Source organism: Myripristis murdjan, chromosome 3 (assembly GCF_902150065.1).
Source record: "Myripristis murdjan chromosome 3, fMyrMur1.1, whole genome shotgun sequence".
Lineage (NCBI taxonomy): Eukaryota > Metazoa > Chordata > Actinopteri > Holocentriformes > Holocentridae > Myripristis > Myripristis murdjan.
The window spans coordinates 7,194,325-7,214,071 of NC_043982.1; the positions used below are offsets into that span (position 1 = coordinate 7,194,325).

General features: G+C 40.0%; 1 protein-coding gene across 2 annotated transcripts in view; it reads right to left on the minus strand.

Moving 5' to 3' along the window:
• mtmr10 (myotubularin related protein 10) overlaps positions 1-19,747 on the minus strand; it is a 29,466-nt gene that overhangs the window by 5,664 nt on the left and 4,055 nt on the right. For both annotated transcript variants that reach the window (XM_030045140.1, XM_030045132.1), the window contains 12 exons: positions 12,757-12,893; positions 11,670-11,742; positions 8,225-8,367; positions 4,270-4,363; positions 3,989-4,136; positions 3,568-3,655; positions 3,253-3,341; positions 1,880-2,010; positions 1,538-1,607; positions 1,143-1,213; positions 735-907; positions 437-607 (listed from right to left, as the gene is read on the minus strand). In XM_030045140.1, coding sequence (XP_029901000.1) covers positions 437-607; positions 735-907; positions 1,143-1,213; positions 1,538-1,607; positions 1,880-2,010; positions 3,253-3,341; positions 3,568-3,655; positions 3,989-4,136; positions 4,270-4,363; positions 8,225-8,367; positions 11,670-11,742; positions 12,757-12,893 — 1,388 coding nt within the window. The remainder of the gene's footprint in view (positions 1-436; positions 608-734; positions 908-1,142; positions 1,214-1,537; positions 1,608-1,879; positions 2,011-3,252; positions 3,342-3,567; positions 3,656-3,988; positions 4,137-4,269; positions 4,364-8,224; positions 8,368-11,669; positions 11,743-12,756; positions 12,894-19,747) is intronic.

Sequence of the window (19,747 nt, forward strand, 5' to 3'; positions counted from 1 at the left end):
TCAGTGTGACTGAATACTGACTCAACGTTCTGGCTGAAGCGTCAGTGTTGCCAGGAAGTGAGCAGGACTCCTGGCCAATGAGCGAGCTGGAGCCAGGTCTTTAATATCATGAATGCAGGCAAATCATGCACAGGTGAACATGCGTTTCAGAAGCCTTTGTTCAGCATGTAGTGTGCAACTTAAACTTGTTTTGGCAGACAACTCAGGATGAGTAAATGATACAAAATCTCTAGTTTCTGGAGGAAGCATTTTTTTTAAACGATTTAAACTGTGTATTGGTATTCTATATTATGTCCTTTTTTTCTTTTCTTTTTTTTTATAATTTGGTGCATCGGACTACCAAAAATAAGCAATTCTCAATGGGGTTTTACTGTGGAAATAAACATGGTGAATTGATTGAGCTTTGCTTCCTATAAAAAGTACATGTCTTCCTCACCATTAAGTGCTCTGCATGTTGTTGGGGACAATTGAAGAGGAAGGTACTGAAGACCGGGATCCACATGCTATCACTCAGCACAGTTAGATAGGTCTCTGTGAATTCAAACGCTGCTGGGTACTGATTCATCATCTGCCACACGCAATCCAGGAAAAGCATGAACAGTGGAGACTAAAGTACAAGAGCAGAGAGAGACAAAGGACAAAAAATATGAGTGTCTTATTGATATCCATTGGAACAATTCCTCAAGCACTGGTTTGTTTTCCAATCATGCAATACTGCACAATCACAGGTATACCTCCTCTTTGTCATTCTTCTTTAAGTGGTTGCATCTGTCCAAAAAGCGATGGCCAGCCATCACCCACTCCTTTTGCACCAAGCTCTGAAAGCCAATGAGGCTGCGATAGTGAGGGTCCAACATCAGCTGCACCAGGGAGGACACTACACAGTTCAGGTCTCTGTCTCCCTCCTCTTTATTGGCGTAAAACAAGAGAAACCAGAGGTGCATTAAAAAAAAAAAAAAAACATCAGCAAGAAAAACATGTGTAATGTCATTTTGTTTTAAACTGGAACCCCCCACAATAACATTCAGCAATCAAAAAAGAGCCAAAAACTGTTATCATTGTTACAATTTGGCTTGAACTTCCTGCTTTGAAACATTGAGCTATGACTAATAGACAAATCAGAGAGGAAAAGAGGAATTTACCTTGGAGAATGACTGAGGCATTTTTTCCTTCCAGCAAGTAGACTATCTCAGCAGAATGTTTCAGGAAGACCCTTGAGTCACAAACAGGACAAATGTAACCATGATCTAACTTTGAAAACATTTACTACAAAAAGCTCAACTTTTGTAGAAGGTAAATATTCTGTATAACATTTGGAGAAAACAAAACTGCAAAAATGAAACCAACATCTACCATTCAACCTTCAGAAGCATTAATAATAATAAAAAAAAAAAGACTAAAAAGAGAAAATAAAAAACTACTAATGTAGTGATGGCATATTCCAGATGTCAAAATAACAGTCACTTTAGGCTTCATGCAGGACAGCAGCTCTGGTGGTTCAGAGGGAGCCAACATACTGTGCCAAACGTTTACATACCTGACATACTCCAGCCACTGCGAACTTTCAATGGATGAAAGCCACTTCTCCTCCGACTCCTCAAAAGGATCTGCACACAGTCAAGAGTCAAAAACTGAAAAAGGCTTTTATATCGCACTGTGCTTAGGAATGGAAATAATAAACAGTTACATTGCACATGATCCCTTCTGAACAAAATTCACTTTTTCTTTTCATTTTTTGGATACATAATACATTATGATCTTGAAAAAAAAAATCAAATGAATTTGTCCATTTTTAAAAGAATTAACACAACACTGATCCATTAACTGATGAGCTGGTAGGCCAGACCCCCTGGTACTTGTCGGGTGCAAGGAAACTCACCTATGACACAGATCTGCCTCACTTTTACAAAGGCACTCTGGATTTCCTGGATGTTGGGCAGAGCCTTGTCCAGATCTGACCTGAGGACGTCGCTGCGCTGTGGGTGGCTTTTTGTGATGCCAGTGCAGATTCTACCACAAACAAAGGGGAACATTAAGGTTGGAATTAGAGATATACTTACACAGTTATGCCAACATCACAGCAATATATCATTTGTGCATTCAGAACATCAGCATCAACAGTTTTAAGTACTTGAAAATAGGGTTATAACAGTAATTGAATTATCCACTCCAGTAATATGGGGTTTAAGAAGGGGTTGGGCATATTACTGGGGTCTGACATGTGTTTCTACATATAATCAGTGGTTGACTGTGATTTTCATGCTTCTGTAAAAAGCACAGTTTCAGGCTTGGCAATTTAAAGACAGAGAATCTCTTCTATCCAAATAAAATTGGACAAGAAAAAAATCACTTTCTGTTTTCACACATAGTATGAGAGGCTGATGGTTTCTTTAGTCTTTGAACTTCAGGAGCAGAACTAAAATGCCACCTCGGTGTGAAACACACATTCCTCTCGGCAAGATGTACTGCACAGAACTGATAACAGCTTTGCTGTCAAGAAATGACTGAATTACAGGAGGACATTTTTGAATGGAAATACATCCATATTTACAACCTAAAAAGAAGACCAATACAAAATGTTCAACAAACATTTGGCAGCGACACAATTTGGGCCAAAATTAATCAAATAGTGTGTATACTTCAGCATGATGAATTTGTCTTCTGCATTTGTTTTCCACCAACAAGTATATCAGCAGATTATTTGTTTTCACTTAACATAAAGCTTTATGTGTATGCTTGAAAAAAATCTTAGAACTGCTTTCTATTTCATTGTAATATTTATATAGCATAAATACTGTATTTTCTACAAGTTCAAGGGTTCACACGCTTTATGTTTGCATGACAGCAGCATCTCCCACACTATATGCAAGGTCCTTGTACCATTCATGCCTCTTACGATATATATAGATATGGTAAAGCTTTGCTTTTCTGCACCTTTCACCAAATTTTCAAACCGTTCTTGAGCATTAAAATAAATAAAGTAAATTATTAATAATACTACTAATAATAATACTAATACTACTAATAATAATAAAACCATGATTGTCGAGTTAAGGATTTGTTTTATCCACTCTCACTGCTGCAGCTGAATATCTGCCTCTGCTGTGGAGTTTCAGTGTTTAAAGAGCGAGAATAGGACTTGTAATAAATATCTGGAAAGTGAAGCAAGTGTGTGTGTGTGTGTGTGTGTGTGTGTGTGTGTGTGTGTGTGTGTGGGGGGGGGGGGGGGGGGGGGGGGGGGGGGTTCAGTACCTCTGGTCAATCTTCCGCTGCTGCAACTGATCGGTGATGCTGGCCATACGGACAAGAGCACTCCCATTAGGGTGATTCCAGCACCACATCTACAACGAGGCATGTATGTCAATCAGAGTAGGATCAGTGGACAAAGTATATAGTACATCCCTCCACAGCAAATATACATATAAATAACACAAACTTTACTAAAATCATCAAAGTCTAATAGTCAATAGCTAGAAAGGATTGACAAAACAGTGAATAGGGTTTTTCCTGCACAAAGTATGGTACAGGACACTCATTTCAAGGAGCTCACAGAGCTTGTGTACTCACAGGGATGCGCTTGTCAGTGAAGGAATCCGAGTACTGCTTCAGATCCTGATCCGCCAAGGAAACTGGAACCACAAAGTACTCTGGAAGACTAGGGTGGTAGGGGGTAGTGAGGATTAGAAATTAAAAAAAAATGTTAAATTACACAGTGGTGTAAATAGTAAAAGAAGAAAACGATTTCTCCATACTTATTCTATGGTCTTAACAACCTTTAAAAACTATCGCCTAAATCAGATCTCCTGAGACCTGAAGAAGATCCTGACCCAATCAAAATGTTGTCTGCAATGTCCTAGTTGCAAGTGAAGCCAGTGTGCAGGATTTTTCAGTGTATACCACAGCCAAAATCAAATGAAGCTACAGACATGCTCTGCCCATGACGCCAACCATGATTTGCTCAAAAATATATGATCAATAAAGTTGAAACCTTGGTGAGATGGCATAACCCTCATTTATGGAGCACACCCTCCACTCTGCAGCCCCCGTCCTCTTGATCTCTCGATCCCACTCAGATGGACGGTCAAAAAGTGGGGTCTGAAAACCTCTTCCCAGGGTGGTACCATTACTTTGCTCCCCTGGGGACACAGATGAAGAGACACTTTCATATATTTCATGAGCAACTGAGAGTTGCTGATATTTGCTGTTCGAGTAAAGCAAGTGAAAGCCTTTTAGAACCGAGAAAAGATGTAAAGCATGCTAAGTGTGTACCAGAAGATCCATGGTACTGCCTCCCTCGATATTCAAAGCCAAACAGCAGTTGAGGATCAGCAGGGTGGGAGTAGTGGGCAATAGCAAGGCACACCTGGAATAGAAAGACAAAAAGTTTTTCAAATAGGAGAAAACTGGAATATAACACAGGGAAATAAGATTTACAATACACTGTAAGCAGGTTATCTGGTTGAATCAGAGGCAAATGCTATAACTCATTATCATCACAACTATATACACAATTGTTGTTCAGTACACACGTTCACTGAGTTCAGGTTAATTTTCACCAAGGCCTCAAATGTCCTCTGACGTATGTTCTTTAATCAACACAACACAACAAGTGAGACCTAGAGCAGCAAATGTTAGCAGACAGCCTATTTCTCTTGGGTTACAGGACTGAAACTTTCTGTGGCAGGACTGCAGACTCACACACAATGCAGTCCATTCAGTGGTAAAGCTGTGAATAACACAAGAGGACACAAAAAGTGTGCATAATAGTGTGTGTGTAAGACACTGTTGCTCCCAACTCTGTAATTTCCAATGGCAAAATAAGCTATTATAGGTTGGCTTCATTCCATATGTTTTGAAGAAAAACAAGAACTGAGCCCTGTTTTAGGTTCACACTGTAATTACGCACATGATGTCCCCATATAGACACACAAAGAGCAAGGGAGCCAGTCAAAGTCTCCATTTGCTTACATTTTGTTGGATTTCGTTATCTGGTTCTGTTTTGGAGCTGGTTCCAGGTTGGCAAAACCCGCAGGTGTTTTAATCCCCAAGTCAAATGAAGCCTCTTTCCATTCTATACTATGCTATTTCAAAAACTCATACATACATAATCCTTCTATACATTTCTGTAAATGGAGCGAAGTATTAACCACCAAACCCTTCTATAAATTACTCAAGAGACTGGAAATCAAGTCCATGAGATGAGACCGTGTTCAAGAGGTGCCACACTGTACTGTTGATGTTAAATACATTGCAGGTATGCACTGAGGGGCTCCCAGCGCTCCAAAACCTACACACAAATTGCTTCCAGATGACACGGGTTGGGATTAAAGGTGCAACTGTACACATACTTAAGGGTCAAATTGTGAAGGAAATGTACACCTGCATAATTGTCATGGGTAACACACGAAGACTTTGTGGTGCTAAGATCTCCTCGAGACCATAACTCATCAATTTAAATTAAAGTTTAAATTGATGGTCGGTATGTCCAGTTATCTATTTTTTTTAAACCAGTAACTTCTGTGACAAAATTTTGGATTCAGAAAATAGAGGTGTATTGTAGAGCATTCTGGAGCGTTATATATTACAGTCAGTCCATCTTTTTCCACCAAAAAGGCATTCATCTGTTTTTGCAAAATGAACCATTTATGTATTTCCAACAAGCCTTGTTCCAGATCAGTGAATGCCACATTCACTTTTAAAAAATTTCAAGTGATTCATGCAGGTCTGGTGTTGCCAAATTAAACTGTGATTTCTTGGCTGAAAAACTGACCAGGCCAAACAACACGGTTGTAGAGCGAGACAAACATTGCTGAGGTAATCAAGCTGTGCCAGACAGATGATAGTATATCGGCTCACATTGGTGAGAAAATGGATGATAAAGTTATAGAAGCTGCTATCAATGTCATTTTAAATACATTTAAGCTAAAATCACACTGAAAGCATTTATGACATATGCCGGTGAGATTTGGCAAAAGATGAATTTATCGACTAGCCTCGGTGGGAAGGACCCCTGATCTGTTTGTTACAATTAGCCAATCAGCCTAATTAACATTAGTGTTGTTCCAGGGATTTAGCTTCCATGGCCTGCTCTTAGCCTAGAGTAGGCCTAACCTAGGTAGAATTAGCACAGCATCACTGAATCATTCGTCAAAATGTTTTACATTGGCTTTTTGGCAAAATAGAGCTCTTGCATTTGTTTTGACCCCTGTCTTGGCATAAATGGCATCAAGTGTCAACATTGACTGACATTTTTGTAGGTGGCTTAAGTCGCTGAGTTAGGCTAATTTGCAATAGTGCTGTAAACTGGCTAAAGCAGCAACCGTGTCGACTGACAACTATGTCACAGCAGGTGGACGTGTCAGTCGCTTGTGATTGGTCAACAAGATTCAAATCCGTCCACCTACGGAAATCAGCTGACACGGGGGCAATGTCAGATTGAATAATGGAGTGGAAACAGAATGGCCATTCAGTCGAAATATCAGGCTAATTTCCAGCATTTCTAAACCTCCAACCTCTACAATGTTTGTGGTAGATCCTGGAGTGCAAGAGCGTCTGTGCTTGCAGAGTGGTCAGAGTGTGAGAGGGCTGAATGGAGTTTTTGTTCCTGTTGGCTGCGTTTAGAGGTGGAGAATTTAAAACTCCCTATTCAGCGGTCAGTCACATGTTCCCAGGGGCTGGCAGGTTCTGTCCAAGGTGACAACTTGCTCGTTTGCCTTTTCTGTTTTTCTCCCAGCATACAGACCATAACATTTTCCACAATTACCTCAACAGGCCTGAGGCACTTGGTATGTCCTGTTAAAGCCTAATGCCAGCTACTACGACAGCTATGCCTACTACAAAGGTGACTGATGTATCCAAGCCATTCATTTCTTACTCAAATAGAAATCACAAGTCCTGGTGAAAACAAATCATCAGTATAGCCTAATATGTAAGGACTAAGCATTCTTCAATAAAGGCGACTGGGACTTGGAGCTGAGTTTTACTTTGAAGAACGAATCGTCTGTGTCTATAATCAGACCCTGCAACAGATGAGTCAGAGTCACACTGCCAGGCAGCACATGTCGTTTCAAAGATGCGCAATGAGCAACAGACATGCAGGCAGCATTATTTGTCCAGATCAACAGAAATGTATTGAACTGAATTAACCATTTACATTTCATGACTAGACCAAAATAGGATCCTTGGATCTGATACAAATTTTAATATCAAAATGACCAATTACTGTTTTAAAGATGTATCAAATTGTTTCCTTGTGTTGCTCATTAAAATTTAATTTCAAATCAGGAAGTACTTGAACTGATGCCAATATTACACATACACAAAATGTTGCCATGGTGTGGGTAAGTACATCTGTTGGGCACCGGTTCCTCTATTAATGGCAAAGAGGAAGAATAACCCTTCCAACTCCAATCACATGGGATGAAAAATGAGTGGGAGTCGTTAAAAACCACTTCTCAATTCATTCTCACTTTCTTCCCCCCTTGAGCTGAGCTCCCATTGGTTGTTGCCAGGATCACTCTCAGTTTTCACTCTTGGCAAAGTCTTGGATTACTTCACAACACACAGGGCTGGCCAGAAAGGGCCAGACAAAATCAAACGCTCATGAAAATTCTTGACGGGCTCCAACTCGTCCAAAGCCATCACAGGGGCCAAAGTCTTCATTCCTGGGTCGGCTCACACCACAATAGGGCTGTTACATATGGCTACATCATCACAGAAAACAGTTACATCAACACTGACATTGCCGATGTCCAGTGACATCCTACACAAGTCATATATCCCATATACCCCACAGCAGTGGTACAACTAATAATACGACCAAAGCTAATGTGTTTGCAAATCCCATAATGTATTGTGTGGCTTACATTATGATACAATTCTATATGTTGTTCCTTAGCTTACAACAAACCTTCTGTCAAACCTTGTGTGATGTTACACAAATTGATTGGGCATTTATGTGACTTTTTGTGGTATGCCACGCCCACTGCTACGCCCAATTTTGACTGAACAGCCTGAAAAGTGAATCCAGTCTTCTGTGGCCCATGACATCCTTGGTCAAAGTTTTGTGATAACAGGTCTATCTGTTCTGAAGTTATGAGACGTTTTTTGTGATATGCCATGTGCCATGTTTGTCAAGGAACGTATGAGTTATGAATGAGTTATGGTAAATTATAAACTTAAACAAATTACTAATTTGGCCTGGGAAAACGTCAGGTTCGCTCACCTTTTTGGCACTCTCAGGCCCAGCTTCATCAAAACAGAACCGTATGATGCGAAAGTCTTTGCAGTACAGGATGAGTTCAGTGGGGTTGAACTTCAGCTTCTGGTTTGAGCTCAGCACTTTCTTCTTCCCCTTCGTATCATTTACTGAAAGGAACAAAGACAATAAAATGACTAGGAAGCTCCAAACAATACTAATGTCAATGACGAGCGTAGTAAGACCAAAATGGGAAGCAGTATCTTTGGAAAGAACAAGTATTACATGCAATGCCAACTCAAAACACGAACACATTTTCCAAACACAGGGGAAAAAAACAATTTATCCACAGCCTACAACCTTTATTGTATGTCATCCCCCTTTTCACTCATTGCCTTCATGTACTGTCCAATGACAAAAACAAACACAAACGGACAATTCTTTACTTGAAGTTAACTGTGTGACAGTGCAAGTATTCAACTTCAGATTGTATTAAGCAGAACAAAAAAGCAAAACTTATGTTAAGGCCAATAAACATATTTAGAGCAGAGTAGTTTGCTATTATGCTGCTGTTTACTATGGAACAACATTTATTTAAGTTTGAACTGTTACTATTTAAATCATTAAAAAAAACAAATAATATTTTGTTTATTTGTATTGCACAGGCTGAATATTTGACTCCAATAATTTAACAACATGTTAAATGATTATTATCATTTTTAAAATGTAAATTACTTATCAAACACACCTAACAATTCAGCTACCAATGAATGAGCAGTAGTACGCATGTGATAACATAGATTGCAAAATAATCCAGAGTACCTCTTCTCTGAATAGACAAGCTAAGCCAGTGTGCTGCTGTTAGCCAGTGAAAAATAGAGCAGAGTGGCAACTCTTCGCTTTGTTACACAATCTATGTCAGTGCGCTGCTGAAGTCTGGAAATCTGCTGTGCCTTTGCCAGACATACGTTCATATTCCACACAAAAACAGCATTTCATTCAAATTTTGTCAAACTCTGCCATATTCTGCGTAGTGGCGCAACTTGGTGGGCGTTATCCTGGTAATTTCTGCCCTGACGACGTGCTAACATCCGTGCTAACTCACACTGGCTCTGCCTCATCATCGAGCTGCAGCTCGGTCAGCTCGCCGGGGATGCACTCCCCTCGGCCTGGGGGTGAACGAGCGGGCTCATCGTCTCCTCCAGTGCTCCTCCGACTTCGGAAAAAGAAAGTGTCCAACGTGTTTTGACCCTTTCTCCGTGACATGTCGCGTAAAAGTTGTTAGCGTGTAGACAGGTAGAGACAGGCAGTGGTTTTGGGGGTTCAGGTGATGGATAATACACCCGACCTCTCACCCCTTATGTGTTCACGTATCGACCATAAGATGTCGCCATTGCGCTTTCAACCGTATCACCAGAAGTGGTTAAAAGCTCTGTATACCGTCTTTGGTATCGCTGTTTCTGGTGCATAAAAAAACCTATTTAAAATAAATAAACAAGCGACGCTTAGCCTGGCGGGGGGGGCAAGAAAAGCCTGGCGGCCCGCCAGGCCTATGAAGCACTGGGGGAAAACCTGCAATACATAACAATGAATTCAGCTGCTAAATGATATCAGTTAACGAATATGGCGTTTTATGTCAGATAAGACATTGGACAGCCGCAATTTTCTACCACAGGTATTTTAAGTAATTAATTTTGAAGTGAAGTGTTAAAGTGTTTGTGTTAATTGCTTCAAAGTGGGCAAAAGGGGGCAAATCAGACTGTCGGTCAGTTAGGGACATATAAGATTCCTGACCAGCCCACTCAGACGGTCCAGTAAAAACAACTCTGTTTTTTTTTTTTCTTCAAAAAACACCCAATTCGTCAAAATTGTGCTAAAACGTAGACAAAACTTAATATTCCACCCAGAGAGGCTGTGCAATGAAATCAGATAACATTTCAATCTGGGGAGCAGTTCATTTCTTCGTCCCATTCTCAATCCCCCTACACCTGTGTATACTAGTCAAATCCCATAATGATTATGTTGCCTCCCTAATAGCTAAGTTCAGAGAGGTCAAACATCCATTAATAAAGGGTTTTTCCAAACTGCAGTTGTTGCTAAGGACATCTGCATGGAGCAGACAGAGGAAAACAAAGCCTCATGCTCCATCAGTTTAACACAACAAACCGTCGATCCGAGCGGGTGCCCTTGCAGTGTCAGCAAACGACAGCAATGAGATATATAAACAAGGATAATCCCAGCCAGGCCGCCCTGCCACCACCCACCGCCTGAGCTGTGACATCAGCTGTGGACATATCAACAGATCACTGACCTGGGAGGAACAATGAACCGCACCAGACAATCACTCAAACTGTCCAAAGTTAATGAATGAGGCGTAGTCTAGACCTGTCTACTTTGCACTATAAATGTAGACAAAGGGTAGAAAGAGTGGGTTGAGGATGAGACGCTAATTATTGCTGTTACTGAATCTTTTAACTTTACATTTATCATGTCAGCCAGCTGGAAGACAAAAACCTCTAAGCTAGTACACAGAATGCATAACAACTTTCACTCAGAATTCAATAACTCTAAAATATGCACTTACAAACTGAGAGGCAATTTAAATAGCAAGATGAATTATTGCACACTGGCTATACTGCCATATATACTGCCTGAGTTTGGGATGAGCATACGAACCAAACAGTTATTGTTTCAGTCAAGGCAAGGGGCTTGAAAGGCTATAATAGCTAAATCATTTACAGGCTATGTCTTGTTACCTTTGTACTTGCAGACACACATGAATTGAAACCCCAGAATTCAGAGCTGATCTGTGAATTCTGATATAGCAGATGGTAATTTCCGTAGCATGCTTTTTTTCTAATAAATGCCAGGCTTTACCAGACTTTCTTTGGGGTTTAGTTACTCTTTAAGCGTGTTTTGTGGTCTTGAAAAAGCCTGTACCAGAGTCCAGTTAAAATGATGCATCGGGGTTCCTTCCACATAGCCATGACTGCAAGTGATATTTACATTGTAAATTGTAGGTGGCAACTGTACGTTTAGCCTGCCGAAAATAGCTTATAGGTTAAAAAAAAAATGACATATTTAATTAATTGGGAGATGAGGATAGGTTATTCTATGTTCTTCTGCTTACATTTTATTCATACGGACTTTGAGTATTCACACCTGCCAAAATAGTCTAACCTTGGCAAAATGCAACTCATGTGCAACACATTGTAGTCATTGTAGTTCAGCGATGAATTATTACACAGCCTACAACTATCAGGAGACAAAAACTAGATAAACTACTCAAACAAAGGCTCTTGTGAGTTTTATGAACCATTCATATCAAATATGCAAGAAACCCCTAAGATTAATTCTGAGTAATATGGAAGAAAGACATGCAGTGTACTGTAGGTTGGGTTCCACTGCGCTGCTGTATGCATTTTCAGTGTGTTGGATACCAAGAAGGTAAAAATGTTAAACAAAGATCTACCTGTTACTACTTGCTCCAAACAGGTCAACGGGATATCATGTTCTCCCAGAAGAAGGTGGGAAACCTGGGACCTCTGCAGACAAGATAAATAAAACTGGGTTAGACCAATTACCATCACATGGTGTTCTCAAATATTAGCAGTGCATTATATTGACTTCGTCAGACTTAGCAAATGTGAGTATCAAGTTGCATTCAATATCACGGCAAAACAATCTGCAGCACAGTTGTAGGGGACATCTGTATTTCAATGTTGCTTTGTTTTGAAACAAAGCCTGCAGAATCAACAACAACATGTGATACAGGGAAGTACAACAGTTTTCCTTCCTCCTTGCCAGATGCACCACAGAGACACATATGGCTGTTAAAATACAAGTGTTACAGTGTTAAAAAGAAAATGTTAAAGCTGTAACATCAAACTCTGCCTCACGGCTGACTAAAGGCATGCTGCATCTCTTCTGCTCATTTGTGTGTGCTGCTGAAGCCATGCTTATCGACTCCTTTATGCTGGATTTTCTTTCAGAGGTCAACATGGCCAAAGCAGCAATACCACTAACCAGCTGTGCAAAATTACAAGTCAGACGACAACAAATGTGAAATCTGAGAGGATGAAAAAGGGATGAATACAATAATACACTTAGTGTGAAAAAATACTTTCATGGATTTTCAAAAGCCAATTCAACACAAAGAAACTGTAAAAGAAAAAGTGCAGCCATATGAAAAGGTGTGCAATATTTATGTAATAAATATGCTTAAACATCCTTTAAATCACAATTATGGAAGCATGCGGCAAAATTTCATGGGACATTAATAGCTCGAAAATATGAAATACTCAAATGTGGCAACCATATTGGCAACCAAAAGCTAACACCATGTTGCTACACTGGCAGACACTAACATTTAGCATCAGGCTGTGCTTATGGTAAATATCACACTGTAGGATCATCCATTCAAATAATATTGTGATAGTTATGACAATTATGGGTTCATTTTTAGACTCACATTGCTGTGAATAGCTAAAGACTAAAAACACCACAGTCTTGACATTCTACAGTAGCTTTTGGAGCTTTGGAAGAACTTAAACAAGTACCTGTTTCGGTAGAGCATCATGAGAGATGAAGGAGACCTTAAAGTTGGTGCATATCAGCTTCCCCCAAAGGTCATCTTGGCTGCTTTCAGCACTGATGCATTTCCTCACAAAGTTCACTTCATTTACTACAATCTCCCCTGTTGAAAAGAGACAGGAAGGGAAAAAAAACACAACATGATTCTAAAAACATTTCATTTCGGCACAGTTTCAAGCGAGAAGCACAAAAAGTGAAAGATCAGAAAAGAAAGGTAAAGGAAATGGAATCCAGCTGGCCGCAGATTTGATTTTCTGTGTACTGGACGTCCTCCATTAAGTTTGGAAGCATCCTGTTACCATAGGAAGTGAATGGTGCATTCCTTCTTTCAGTTCTTCAGACTCATTAAAACATCTGTACCAATGCTTCAGCAGGCACCCCAAGGTCACATTTTACAGCTTTTTAAACTGATAATTGGAGATGAAAGGCCCACTTGCAAAGACAGGTTTGAAAGTCTGGCACTATGGAAGGACAATGAAAAGAGCAGACCATACGCAGTGTGTCATGGTAATCTTCAGTGCCAAACAGAATATTAAATAAAAAATGTGTTCAGGTAATTATGTGTAATTCTGTGTGCAAAAAATGGAAGACAGAAGCTTGAAAATTGTCAGAAAACATGTTGCCATGTTAAAAATTTGACTTTCATAGTGACAGCCATCAAGATAATTCAAATAACATAGGGACAACAGCACCAGTCATTATGGACAATGTTTAATATTTTCATTAAGTTCATGTTGCTGCAGAAACAACTATATACAGTAAACCACAGGACCTGAATGGAGTAGAACTGTCATTGCACTGTTTGGCTGGTACAGTATAAAATGACGATCAAGGTTGGTGGCCATGGTGGTGGTGGTGTCACCACGGCCACCAAGCAATCAGTAAAGCTGTTAAGAACTGTGGAGATATGCTGTACCGTGGCTGCAGCCTCATGGCTGTTTCTTAGTGTGTTACACAAGCAGTTAGGCAACTGTCAGAAATTCAAATGAACTCTGAAATTAGCAACAAGGTTAATATTACCAAAGTCTGTGCTTCTCTTGTTAGCTCAGTCAGCATCTGCAAACCAGCAAACCTATCTGTGCAAAGACGTAAATATCTTTGATCTACCCTGCTTAAAAAAAAAAAAAAAAAAAACAGCAGAAACGTGTAAAAAAACAAAACAAAACAAAACAAAACAAAAAAACAACCAACTAGTTGTGCCGTGCAGTAATTGACAACATACACAAGGGCTAGGAAGATGATTTGAATGGGAACGACTGTTCTACTCCTTTCAAGTTCTGTGCAGTAACTGTAGTTGTAGCACTAGCACACAAATCTGATAAATAAAACTGGGAAATTCAGGTCCTTTGTTGTTTGGTCTCTGGCTCTGGGAGAGCTGCTCATGCTCAGACAACATGGTAACAAACTGTATTATTAATTACTTACTTGGGGGTTACTTTGGCACTTTGGCTTATTTTAGTAGCAGTGTAAATGCTGAGCAATAGGCTGGTGAACAAGTTAACCAGAGCATGTGAGCATTGTCGTGTGTATGTGTGTGTGTGTGTGTGTGTTTGTCTGTGCTCCGCTTAGCTACTTCACACTCCAGACCCTCCCCACCCTCAGGTATCACTCAGCTGCTCAAACTCTGCTCCGACTTGGATTGAGTGTGTTTGACTTCAATTCCTTGAACCAAGTGGTAATAAGAACCTGTTTTTGATGGCGGCATTTGTTTAGTTGGTGGCATACTGGCTATAAATCTTTCAAGATTTTATCAATTCAAAGCCTTCCTTGTGCAGGTGCAGCACTTATACTAATTATTAATTGACTTTTTCCATCTTCATCGAAGTAGTCCATTAACTAATTTTTTTAAAATCTGCGGATTAATCAGTAATCAATATAGTTAACAGCTGCAGCTCTAATGAAAAAACACTTATTAAAAATAAGCATAATAAGTCCAATAGTGGTTTAACATTTCAATAAGAACTTTTATGTTGCATTTATAGATTTTCCCTTTTTATTTCAGTGGACAGGGAAGCAGATGACATTAACATGTCAGAGGCTTTCCAATTAATGTTGGTTATCATTACTCCAGTTAAGCAGCACCGAATAATGTTATCTTCCTTATCACATTCACCGAAATTGACTAATGCAGAACAAATGACATGAATTGTATGGCTGACGTTTCCAGGATCTCCAAGGTGAAATACAGGTCATTCACTCATTCAATTTTATACACTGGCTTGAAATGTATAAAACAATGTATAGACAATGTATAGTCATCACTTTCTGAATTGATTTAAAGGTTTTCCTGATACTCATAGGGCTCCTCTAAGCCTGGGGCCAAGTCACACCTCTGTTAACCCCATACAAGCCAGAACACGGCAGGAAGCCTCTGGCTGGCCGTTACACTGAAAACAAACGATAACCAGGGATTTGCGATTAGCGCTCCTACACTGTGAAATGGCTTGCTAAGGAAAAATGGGCTTGTTAAGTCAGTTTCTTCTTTCAAATTACTTCACAAGACACACCACTGCAAACTTGCCTTCATGTAACTGTTTTATTTTTGAATCTTGTGTTCTTGCTCTGTGCCAGTTTTTGAACCGTTTCTAGTATCTTCCTATCAACTACTTTTGAAACTGTTTTTAGAAAAGTGCTCTATAAAGTAAGCATCATTATTATTACAGATAATCATCTATCCATCAGACATCATGCAACTGAACAGCAGGCTACAGTGCCGGCATGTTTTTCTGTAAAGGTGGTGTGGTCGTGAGAGGTACGGTCTCAAGAGCCACAAGCTGACCAATTCAGAACAGCTGCAGCTGGTTTGCTGAAGGTTACTGTTGGGCAGGAAGAAGCCAAAAGAACTGCCCAAAGGACCCTCAAAGTGGGCCACTAACCCCCGTTAGATCAGCCACAATTCATTCACGCATGATGTTCACCATACTTTAGCTGTGGGCTTACATAAAGTGAACACATACACTACATTGTTTATGAGTAACATGACCCTCGTCTGTGGATAACAAAACGATTAACGCATGGACAAGAATCTTGCTATAAAATATACTGCCCCAGAGCCTTTTTAAAGATGGGAACTGGGACAGCCAGGGTGGAGCCCTCCAGAAAGACACTTCAGAGCACTGCCTGAGAACCGAGAAGTACAGAATATTAAGTGTACAAGTTAAGAGACAACGCTAGCTGTCATGAAACCTGTTCATCTGTCATGTTCAGAAACCAGGCTGGAAAAGGAGCACATGGTACAGCAGCGGTAAATGCTGTCTGAGGATGGCTGAGAAGTTCATTTTGCCGGCCATTTGATCGTAACAACACATTTTAAAAGTTCTGCAGCAAGTGTATGAAAAATGTATCTTCTTGCCAAAACCATCCAAAGTCCATTGATACCACCAATTAGGCAACATTTGAATGAATACACTTAATCTAGTTTTCTTCCAGTCTTCATATTTTATGTGCCTTTTTTGTTAAACACAATATATTTTTACAAATGAAAACTGTAACAGTAACTATCCACCTAAACAGTTCCCAAGAATCCACACTCTTCTGGGGTATATCTTTAAACCCACATTAATTTAAGAGGACTGCTGGTCAAAATGTGAAAAGGTAGCACAGGACTCAAAACCAGACATGTCCAGGCATATTACCATGACGACTTGCTCTGGAGGTAACTCAATATATCAGAGAACATGTCAAACACAAATACTTGGATCCAAACAAACACCCTATTGCATTTCTAAAGCAGGGGGGCAAACCAAGGTATCTTTTGAGAGCATGTCCAAACAAAGCTTACACAAATGTGATCATTTCTACAACTTGATGAACCACAATTAAGCTTTACTTTGTGGGTTTTCTTTCTTTAAAACAGAACACCTGTGTTTATTTACTCCAAATAGAACACATCATCCCGCTGTGGAAAGGGTGTGTGCAGCCACTCCCAGGACGATTCCAAGTGGCACAACTGTTGAGACTTTGTTTTAGCGCAGAAGTAGAGCTAAACCAGAATGAGCAGACCGGGAAAGTTGACCCATTCCAACTGTTTTACTGACCTAAAATAAACCTAAGGCTGTGGACTTATTTGGTACAAGCAGCATCAGCTGGTGGACCTCCTAAACTTGAAACTCCATATTTCCATCCATTTTGTTTAATTAATGTGGCTTTACAGCAGTTGCTTAGAAAGGTGCCTGCCCAAGAGTGAAAGGTGATGACAGCATGGGGACAGAAAGGAACCATGCTGCAGAGACAGAGCTAAGCCCTAAGCTTTTCCTCATGCAAATTTCGCTGCCAGGGCCATGTTTCTAAACCACTCATGAGGAGGTCCACTCATACTGTGAGAGAACAACAGAAAACAACAGTGGAAAGCCTTGTTACAGCCCTTGTTTGAACAGAACAGCTCAAATGTGAGCAGCACAGGTGACAGTAACAGTGACTGAACAAGAAAGAGAACAGATTATGTGACAGCCAACAGGGAGCTGGAATTCCAAGGATTTACCTGACTGTTCTGACTGGAATGCTCTGACACACTATTAATCCTCAAATGTTACTCTATGCTTGTGTGGTGTTATTTGTGTAAAAAAAAAAAAAAAATCATCTCTGTTGATAAATTTTACATATTTCGAAGTTTTTCAATGAAAAAACATCCCTTCATGCCTTAAAAACTGCTTAGATGTAATTCTACACCTTGCACTCATTAAGTATGTATGGATCGATGAAAATGCAGACAGTCCTTCCTCCCCGCCTGCTCACACACTGGTTCGTAAGATGTATCATCATCTATCCATCTAAAAAATTATTTTTTCCGAATTTTTTTTTTTTTTTTTGCCTGTCCCACACTTGTGTGGTACAGCTCTGCATACAAAGAACCAGAACTTTAGTGACACTTGTGAACGCTGTACCATAGTTAATAATCTAACCATGTAAAAAATTATTTTTTTCAGCGAGTCTTTTAGCTACACTAATATTGTTCATATGAAGCAGCCATTTCGAGTTGGTCTCGTTGAGTTTTGGGAAATTAAACACTCAATCGACAGGTGAGGCTAGTGCTAATGATATGGAAAGCAGCACCCTGTCAGTGGACAGGATTGGTTCCTTAGGTTTATGACATCATGAGCCCTGACTGTCTGAATCCGTCTTCGAGAGACTGTCCTTGGCAGTTTCTGTCTAGCTACAAAACCTAACATCATTGGCCTTGAATAATTATTGTTTCCTTTCCTTATCTTTCCTTATCGAGTGGTGAATATGAATGTGGAGGCCATGTTCGCTAACTCCTGTCCAGTGGTTACTTCCTCAGTCAATGTACCAAAGTCTTGCAACACACTGGGTTCAGGAGCCATGTGTATCTCTGAAGATGGTTTTAACAAAGTTATGTAGCTAACAGAACAGCAGAGAAAAGGAATGAGACAACTGAACAGAGGAGAAAAGCAGTAACATCAGAGACAAGCAAGAAGTCTATAGGATGTTGGTTAATGAACCAGCTCCACATAACTACAGGAATGGACAGAAACTTGTCCTCTTCTGCGGTTCACTTAATGCTAATATTAGAAATCTCCGCCTCTTACAAAATGCTGCAGTCAGGATCTTGACCAAAACAAGAAAATGTGACCATGTCATGCCTACTCTGTCCTTCCAGCACAAGCTCCCAATTCATGCCAGATGTGACTTCGACGTACCTCTGTCAACACACTTATTAAACCTTACTGCACGTCATAGGCTGTACTGCTGCAAAACACTGCTTACTGCTTTTCCCAGTATTCAAAGGAATACTGCAGACAGCAGACTTTACAACAAGTCGTACAGAAAAGCTACACCAGATGGAGCATGCTGTGTTGCCATCAGCAGCATCAACCAAAAGTTGGCATGAGCCAACTTGATAGCACATACAGGCACTAAATCAGTAACTGGACCTGGGCCGATATAGAGATGGGACACTCTGATTACTGCCATTGGATGCCATGCAGCCAATGTCCCAGGATCAGCTGACTTCAACCAGAGCTTTCATTCAAAGGCTGAAACCTTAAGCTTAACCTTGTATGTCAATATAACACACAGCAAGCTAGCTGGTATATCTTCATTTAAGCCCTCTGCCAAACAACTGGACTGTTTCTTCCAAAAAGGGCAAAGAAATTTCTTCAAATAACCTAACCCACCTATTTGAAGTTAAAATAATTTCATTAAGCAGAAGCAAATGAGGCATCCTAAAAGCTCATGGTAGACACAGCAAATTCTGCTAGACAGGTATTTAGGGGACACGTCAAGGGGACAGTCTTGATAAGCTAGCACACAAGGCGAACCAGTGGTTATCGGTTCTGTGACCATCAAACCATGGCGCCCTACCTGAACAGAAAGACAAATCTCTTCTGAATGATGAAGGAAAAAATGATTAAGAATTAAGCCAGTAAAGAGCAATGGCACAGGGACATAGGCTAAACAGAATCAAATAGGAAAAGAAAAATAAAGAATGTCAGAAATGAAAAGTGTAAGTAGGGACAGGGAGAGAAGGGGAAATTAGAGTATTCAAGCTGTTATTAAAACTAATTTTCTTTTTTCTCAATTCTGGTGACTTGAGACTTGCGAATGCTCCAATTTTCAGTTATTACCAATATCTTTAAGGCCATATGGTTCAGTCAAAACGAAAAAGGGCAGCACAGTCAGGAAGAAAAAACCTAATAAGGCATTTTACCCACTCAACTAAGAGTTGTAGATGCTCTTGCAGTGTATGTACTGTAATGGATTTAAACTACATATAAAAGATAGAAAACAATTATCAAGTAAGGTCATTAGGCAAAGTTATGAACAGGTAAATAACAGCAGATGTTGGCCAGGAAAATGAAGGTCCACCAAAATTAGTCAGCAGCAGCCTAAGTCATTTGCGCTACCTGTATAAACTTAGTTTGAGACTGACTGATCAAAACTTTATTTTGGTCTGAAAAATACTCTAGTTCAGGGGTAGGCAACCTTGTGTCATGGAGA